The following is a 7,927-nucleotide window of genomic DNA, read 5'->3' on the forward strand; positions in this document are numbered from 1 at the left end:
CTTGATAGTAACAGTGAAATTTAACAGATAGGTGAGTATTTAAATTTTTGATAATTAACAGGATGGGAAGTTGGATTTACACTAAACCTTGGGTGGGAAACAGTGATTTGACCTAAATATTAATATGGCTACTAAGTCTTATTATGGCAATGAATTTGGTCAAATTCACAATATATAAAAAATAAAGGGAAAAGAACCATTTCCCACCCAAATTTTAGTCTACTATCAAAATTATATTCATAATAGATGAAAAATTTAAACACCCCCCTATGAATTAACTGTTATTAAAATTTTTAGTTAAAAGTAGGGATAAAATTATTATTTTATCCTTAAACCCTAAAACCTTAAAATTTATCATTTTTCCTCAGGTTTTAAAAACTAACACTTGACCCCATTCTCAAAGTTTGAAAAGTTTAGATTTTACCCTAGGATTTGTTTTCCTTCTCCGGTTACCACCATTTTGGTCGACAATTGGCAGTTTTTACCCATCTTCTAGATTCGACCATGAAAGACAACGAAGGACAACCACCCATGATGACGAAGGATGAAGAAGCGTTGTCCTTTGTTGTATCATCCAAATAATGAAGGGTGAACGATGAATCATCCTTCAATTCTTCTTCTCGATCAAGACTACATTTTGTCGTCCAAATCTAGACGACAAAAGGTTGTCTTTCGTCAGATAAGACTATCACTTCTTCCCAATTACCTATCAGATTCTTTAAACCAAAAAGATAAAATCTATAAAGGGAAAAACAATTTTTTTAAAATTTAATCATGTGAATAAATTGTTAGTTTTCTAAATTAAGAGAAGAAAATAATATAAATTTTAAGGTTTTAGGGTTTATAGATAAAATAATAATTTTATCTTTTTTTTTAACTACAAATTTTGAAGGTTGTTAACTTATGATTAAATATTTGAATTTTTTTTATCAGTTATGACTGATTTCAAGGCTTTAGTAAAATTTGGGTGGGGAATTGTGCTTTTCCCAAGAATAAATCATAATAAATTACTCTTGGTCCTGGCAATAATGAACACTGAGTCAACTCACAAAACAAATTGATCTTTGCAAAATCACCCGAGCTTTGGGCCTCATACAGTGACCTGCGCTGCATATGCCTTGTCTGCTCATCCCTGTCTCTATCACATTCACAGGCACATCCCTTTAATATTTATAAATCTTTCTATTGATATCAGGCGAAGAATAAATCAACGCGTTATTCATCTGTGAGTCTCTCGTTCTCAATCCAATCTTTCTGTTCTTTTTGCTATGTTTTTTATTTTTTGTTCTGTTTCTATGGTAATTTGATCCCTACATGATTTTATTTTAGGGTTTTTGATCGAAGGTGATACAAATATAGATTATATTACATGGGTTGCACTGTGAGGGAGAAGCATATCCGGACAAACCGGAGGCCCCGATCCGTGAAACCTGAATTCGATCCATGTTGTTACCTTGATAAGGTATCAATATCGAAATCTATACTTGAATCGGGCCTCAAACCGTTGAGTTATCATTTGCGTCTAAATGATTCTACCCAGAACTCAAACCCTAACCCTGACTCTGGTTTTGAGGATCATGGTTGGGGTTACTGCACTGAGGAGCAATTGGAGGAAATTTTATTGAAAAACTTGGAGTTTTTGTATAATGAAGCTATATCTAAGCTTGTCGCATTGGGTTATGACGAGGATGTTGCTTTAAAGGCTATATTGAAAAACGGGTATTGTTATGGTGGCATGGATGTGTTAACAAACATATTGCATAATTCTTTGGCTTATTTGAATAGTAGTTCTTGTGGTGGTGGTAATAGTAATGCTAGTAATGTGAATTCAGAGGAACCAGAGCTAGTTTTTAATGATTTAAGACAACTAGAAGAGTACTCACTTGCAGGTATGGTATGTTTGTTGCAACAAGTTAGACCACATTTGAGTAAGGGTGATGCCATGTGGTGTTTGCTTATGAGTGATCTTCATGTGGGTCGTGCGAATACTATTGAAATTCCAGGTACTAATGTTTGTAGTGGTACAATTCCAAACAATGTGGATAATGCTGTAAATAATGGTGGGGTTAGTGGTGTTGTGGCTCCGGCATTATGTAGGTTTCATGGAGGGTGGGGATTCGGGAATGGGGGAAATTCTGAGTTTTCAGTAAACGGGTTCTTTTCATATGGTGCTGAAATGGCTTTGCCCAGGGATATTGAGTGTCCTAAGAGGTTTAATCTTTCGCCTTCTATGAAATCTTTGTTGAAGAGAAACGTCGCAATGTTTGCTGCTGGTTTTCGGGCTAATTCGAAGCAGATGCAATCACAATCTCCAGCTTGTATTACATCGGGTGGTGATCTGTCTCCAGTTGGATCTGGGCCTGAGCTTTTGGTTGAGAAGTGTGAGGAGTCGAAGAATTTGAAGGACCCAAATGGGGTTGATTCAGTAATGAGTAAATTTCATGATTTGAATATTGATGAGCATTTGGAGGATGTAACAGAGGATCAGAAGGATGAGATGATAGTTACTTTGCTTGATCAGGTTAAGGAACTAGAGAAGCTAGTGAAGGAGCGAAAAGAATGGGCACACCAGAAAGCAATGCAAGCTGCTAGAAAACTTAGTAATGACCTAACTGAACTTAAAATGCTAAGAATGGAGAGAGAGGAAACTCAGCGGTTGAAGAAGGGAAAACAGACTCTTGAGGACACAACCATGAAAAGGCTCTCAGATATGGAGAATGCTCTGCGGAAGGCTAGTGGTCAAGTTGATAGAGCAAATGCTGCTGTTAGAAGGCTTGAAACAGAGAATGCTGAGATCAGAGCTGAGATGGAGGCGTCTAAGTTGAGTGCTGCTGAGTCTGTTACTACATGTTTGGAGGTTGCAAAGAGGGAGAAAAAGTGCCTGAAGAGGCTCTTGGCTTGGGAGAAACAGAAAGCTAATTTGCATGAGGAGATTGGTGATGAAAAAGAGAAGATTAAGGAGTTGCAACAATGTCTGGCACACATTCAGCAGGATCAGAAAGAAACCGAGGTCTGTTTGATTTTTCTGTTTCCACAAATGCATGCACACAAAAAGATTTATTCTTAAGGTCTAGCAGAATGAGATCATTTAGAACAATTGTCCTTTCATTGTTCTCTTCTGAGTTTTAATTAATCAGTTAATCGCTTTTTTAAAAAATTAATAAACATTGATTCAAAACTTAGTTGCATCCTATACATGTTTTCATAAAAAATAGACTTACAAAGTGGCATAATTAATTATACAAAACAACAATGATAGAAACCTGAGCATGGGAATCCAACTGGAAATGGAATTAATATTTCAATAATGTTGTTTCAGCTATACTTGTTATCTAGAACTGATTTGTTGGTCTTCCTCCAGATAGAAGTTAGAACTATGAAGTTGCAGATATTATGGTCATATAGATTTCTGCTAATTATAATGTATAACTGGCTCCGTTGAGCAAAGCAAATTGTGGGTAACTGAAGGAGGTGGAATAGTTGGTCCACATTCTACAGGTGGGTGTGGGGACATGTTAATTAAGAGAGTGCAATTTGTAGCAACTGCAAGCAGTAAGAACGTGAATTGGAGCAACTACAAACATCTTTGTTTTGCTTATGAGATGGTGTGAATTTTTGGCAAAAAATTTCTGGATCTTCTGCTACATGTCATATGTTTTTTCACATATGAATTGATTTTACATTTGAGTCTCTTATGTAAGTTTACTTTACCTTTATGTGTTCAGCATTTGAATTTGTTCTTTTTAGCATCAACAACCGTGCCAAATGAGCTCACCATTTTTATTACTAGCATCTGTGCATGCATAAAGGGCAGCAGGCTTGGTCATTTTGATTTAAGGTTCTTGATTGTGTTTTTCATGTAATGAAAGAATTTTCTAATATATGATTAATGGCTATGATGAGATTATAAATTGCTTTACCTATTTAGCTAGTTATATCTTTTCTTTCCCAGAGGCGCTGTGGTGCTTGAGCAGAGCAGCACCAAAACCCTGTGTCTCCTTGCTAATAGTTATAGAGCCTTTTGGGGGAGGAAAGAAAGCTTCAGTGTCTTGTAACTATGTAATGGCGGGTATTCTTTGGGTAGTTTGGTTGGGGAGAAGGAAAACATTTGAACCTCGCTTGAAAGAAAGCATTTTCTCTTTATGACTTCTCTTTGAGTTTTAGCAGCTTTGGATTTTCAGAGAATGCCTTCTTTCTTTTTACCTTATAATTGGGTGTTGTCTTATGGTTTGAGTTGTGTTTTTTTCAGCTATTATAGGTTGGTGATGATCTGTTTGGGGTATATTTGGTGTCTACATTTGTAGGGCTATTTTAGAATGTCCTTTCAGTAGGGAAGTCCTGTGGTGTCATGTTGTCAGTTTTTTCTCTTTTTATAGAGGAAATTTTGTTCTTATTTTGAAAATTTAAAACGTAATGCAAATTTCCTGTCTTTTATCCAAAAATTAAAAAATAAGTAAATAAAAGTGAGAGACCATAACCTGGGAGAACTTTTTAACGGTGTTCAATTGTATTGGAAGCTGTAACTTAAAATAAGTCCTTATTCCAGGTTCATTTTCCCCTTTAAAACAGATAGAATGCAATTAAGTTTTTTGACTTGTGTCTTGCCTGTCTTTCTGTCAGCTCTTTGATTAATGATAACCAAATTCATAGGTGTTCCCTGCATGGTATGATAATAATTTTCCTTGTCTTTAAGAGCACAAATACATTTCCTCATGAATTTTAATGACATTTTTTCTATGGAGTTCTTTACTTGATGGATGTCTTGGTAATTTACACATGTTAAAGTTTTTCTTTCTCTGTGTATAGGCAGTTATGAGGCAATAGGTGGAATAATAGTTTGTCCAATTTCACAGTTCTGTGGCACCTTTTGTAATTACTAGATTTTCTCCCTTCAAATCCAAGCACATTAATTTACTCACAAAGGGACATTTTCTTATTCCAGTCAAAGTGGAGACAGGAGCAGAAGGCCAAAGAACTAGCCCTGGCCCAAGTGGAGGAGAAACGACGCTCAAAGGAAGCAGCTGAAGCTAGCAATAAAAGAAAGCTTGAGGCTTTGCGCCTGAAGATAGAGATAGACTTCCAGCGCCACAAGGACGATCTCCAAAGACTGGAGCAGGAGTTTTCACGTCTAAAAGCATCTGCAGAGTCTACTGAATCGATTCATCAATCAACTATTTTCCCTTTAGGAAAGTCAGAGAGGGTAAAGCCTGAAGGAGAAACGATTGCTAGGTTGCTGCATGAATTAAATGAACTGGAAGACTCATCTGAGAAAGAAGCCAACCATGATAGAGATTGCATCATTTGTATGAAAGATGAAGTCTCCATCGTTTTCCTGCCCTGTGCTCACCAAGTATTATGTGTCAGTTGCAGTGACAATTACCGGAAGAAGGGGAAAGCTACCTGTCCTTGCTGCCGAGTTCCAATAGAACAGAGAATCCGTGTTTTTGGAGCAAGTACATAGTCATAGTTTTCTTTTTCTAAGAAGTGCCTTGCATCCTCTGCCTTTTTCAGGAATGCCTGATATTATGCAACTTACATTTCCTTGCAGACATTTGGCTGCTTGCTTTTACATATACCTGCCTCTAATATGCTGTGATGCTTTAGCATAATGTGGATGTATGTAAATAACTTCAGTAGGCTCATGCTTTCAGCCTTAAATAAGTGAAATGCATTTTTACTTTGTGTTCCCACCTGCTTGAAGTGGAGCTGTATCTGTAATGTATGATCTAACGAAATTTCTGCTAAGGGTTTTATACATTGGAGAAGCAACTGCAGTTTTAATGAATTGAGCATCATTCCCTGGCATGGGTTGTGCATGATTAGATTAAGACGGCCTGTCTAATTTTCACCCATATTTTTGTGAACTCATGTTGGATAGATAAGTTAGGTTTTTTAACTTAATAAGTAATGTTATGTGTACATAGTTTTAACTATATAATTGAATATTTAGACGATATATTATTATATGTTTGATTATACTTTATTTTTAATTCATAATCATCTAATCACACATTATCTTAAGCTGATTGTATATTCAAAATTGTGCGAATACGGTTTTATATTGAAATTTAAAAAAGGGTGGTATACAAGATCACTTAATAAACTAATTGTTGAGTTTGACATCTATCCAAAGAAATGTGTGAACACAGAAAGTATACCGTGTGCAATGGTTCTCTTGTAAAATTTTTGTAGTTTAAGCTGTAAATGAGCTTTGCGTTTACAACTCAATGGTTTTAACTAGTTGTTTGTTTACTCCAAGAGCTTATTTAAAAGCCAAAATCAGAAAATGTTTTTTTTTTTTTTTTTTCTGAATAAAAAACAATTATATAATTAAATACATCTCCTCTCCGCTAAAGAAGATACAGTAAAATCATTTTATGGTCGGAAAATAATATGGACAAACAAACAAAGAGTTTCCCAAAACAAGGGCGGATCCATTGGTTAGTCCTGGCTGGCTGAGCTTAAAGGCAATATATATATAAACTAAATCAAAATAAACAAATCCCACAATTTTCTATTTATTACAAAAGTATTTACTTTTGTCTTAATTTTCTGATAGGTTTTTCATCTCCTTGTACCTCAAAACATTAAAAAAATGATAGTAATAAAGTTTATGATTTGTATTTCTGGGTGCTTCTATTTTTATTCTCTCAGATGAATCAACACAAGTTCAATTCAACAAAAGGGTGTGAGTATTCTCAAGCTTCTAAACATTTCAAGGAATTAACCTTCTCTCTCTCTCTCTCTCTCTCTCTCTCTCTCTCTTTTGGTTTAAAAAATTATTTATTTTGGATTTCTTTTTTCATTAATTTGCTTCAATTGATTTTTTTTTTTTCTCTTTTGAATGATGAAGTATGAAAATTAAGTTTGATTGTAGTTTAACAATTATTTATTTTTTCTTTTTTCTGATGTTAGGTTTCCGGGGAACAAACATATGGATTGTAAATAAGATTTATTTATATAAAAAAAGAGTTCATTTCCTGTGAACGATGTATCACCAAGCGGTCTCTTGTTATACTTCAGAGTTAGTTGGTTTTGCTTGAAGTTGAACAATGAAAAGAACCATCGTGTAATTGGTTTTTAATATATATATATATATATAATGATTAATTTGTTGATGATTTTGCTATTTACCCGTCATTTTAATTTATTTAATTATTGGGTGTTTTGTTGATGCTAGGTAATGTAAATTCTGATACTGACTGCAGTGAGATTGTATGGAAGATATTTTATGAAAAGAAAACCTCAGTTTCACAAGAAAAAGAAAAATGAGAGCTAGATCACCATAATTCAAATTCAACTACTACTTCGAGTTTTGGTGCGTATATATATTCCCCACCAAACCCTAATTTTTATATTTCTCATTTAACCTTCATTCCAGAGATATAAGTCATCCGGGAAACAACAACTGCATATCTTACCAAAAGTTAAATTTTCTATGTCCAGTTGACTCATCTCAAGCCTCAACCCACTCATTTTAATATATAGATATATATAACTTCATATTTTCTTGCATGTGAATCCGGAAAAATTTGCATTTATAAATTAACCTTAGCATCTTCGGCAAAATGGGGTGATTTTTCTTATATAAACTTAAAGAAAGTACCGTTGTATCTATCTATAACCTATCTTAACTGACTGATAACTGTTTTGTAGAAAAATTGACCGTCTATAAGGTTTCAAGTGTTGATTTTTAATGGAGATTTGGAAGCAAAGAAAGCAAGAAAAATGCAAAAAGCAGAGGAGAGAAAATAAGGAAAAACAGAGAGCTGGAACGGAAGTCTATTTTTTCTCTTGTTTTTGTAACAAGGAACCTAATCATTTCTTTGCCATACATGTATATTTACATAGCTTTTCCTAACCCATGTACAAAAGCAGCTTAAATTAAGCTTATCCACAACAAATTCTTACAAGCTAACCAAACTTT

The 7,927-nt window shown here is 34.6% G+C and overlaps 1 protein-coding gene across 1 annotated transcript; it reads left to right on the forward strand.

The window, feature by feature from the left end:
- Positions 1–1,036: 1,036 nt before the first annotated feature.
- LOC123223574 (MND1-interacting protein 1-like) lies at positions 1,037–5,690 on the forward strand. The gene is made up of 3 exons (XM_044646796.1): positions 1,037–1,225; positions 1,330–3,010; positions 4,943–5,690. Exons 2-3 carry the CDS (start codon positions 1,370–1,372, stop codon positions 5,459–5,461), a joined length of 2,160 nt encoding a protein of 719 aa, XP_044502731.1. The 5' UTR covers positions 1,037–1,225; positions 1,330–1,369; the 3' UTR covers positions 5,462–5,690.
- The last annotated feature ends 2,237 nt before the right edge of the window (positions 5,691–7,927 follow it).

The sequence above is a fragment of the Mangifera indica genome, chromosome 8 (genome assembly GCF_011075055.1).
Source record: "Mangifera indica cultivar Alphonso chromosome 8, CATAS_Mindica_2.1, whole genome shotgun sequence".
Classification (NCBI taxonomy): Eukaryota; Viridiplantae; Streptophyta; class Magnoliopsida; order Sapindales; family Anacardiaceae; genus Mangifera; species Mangifera indica.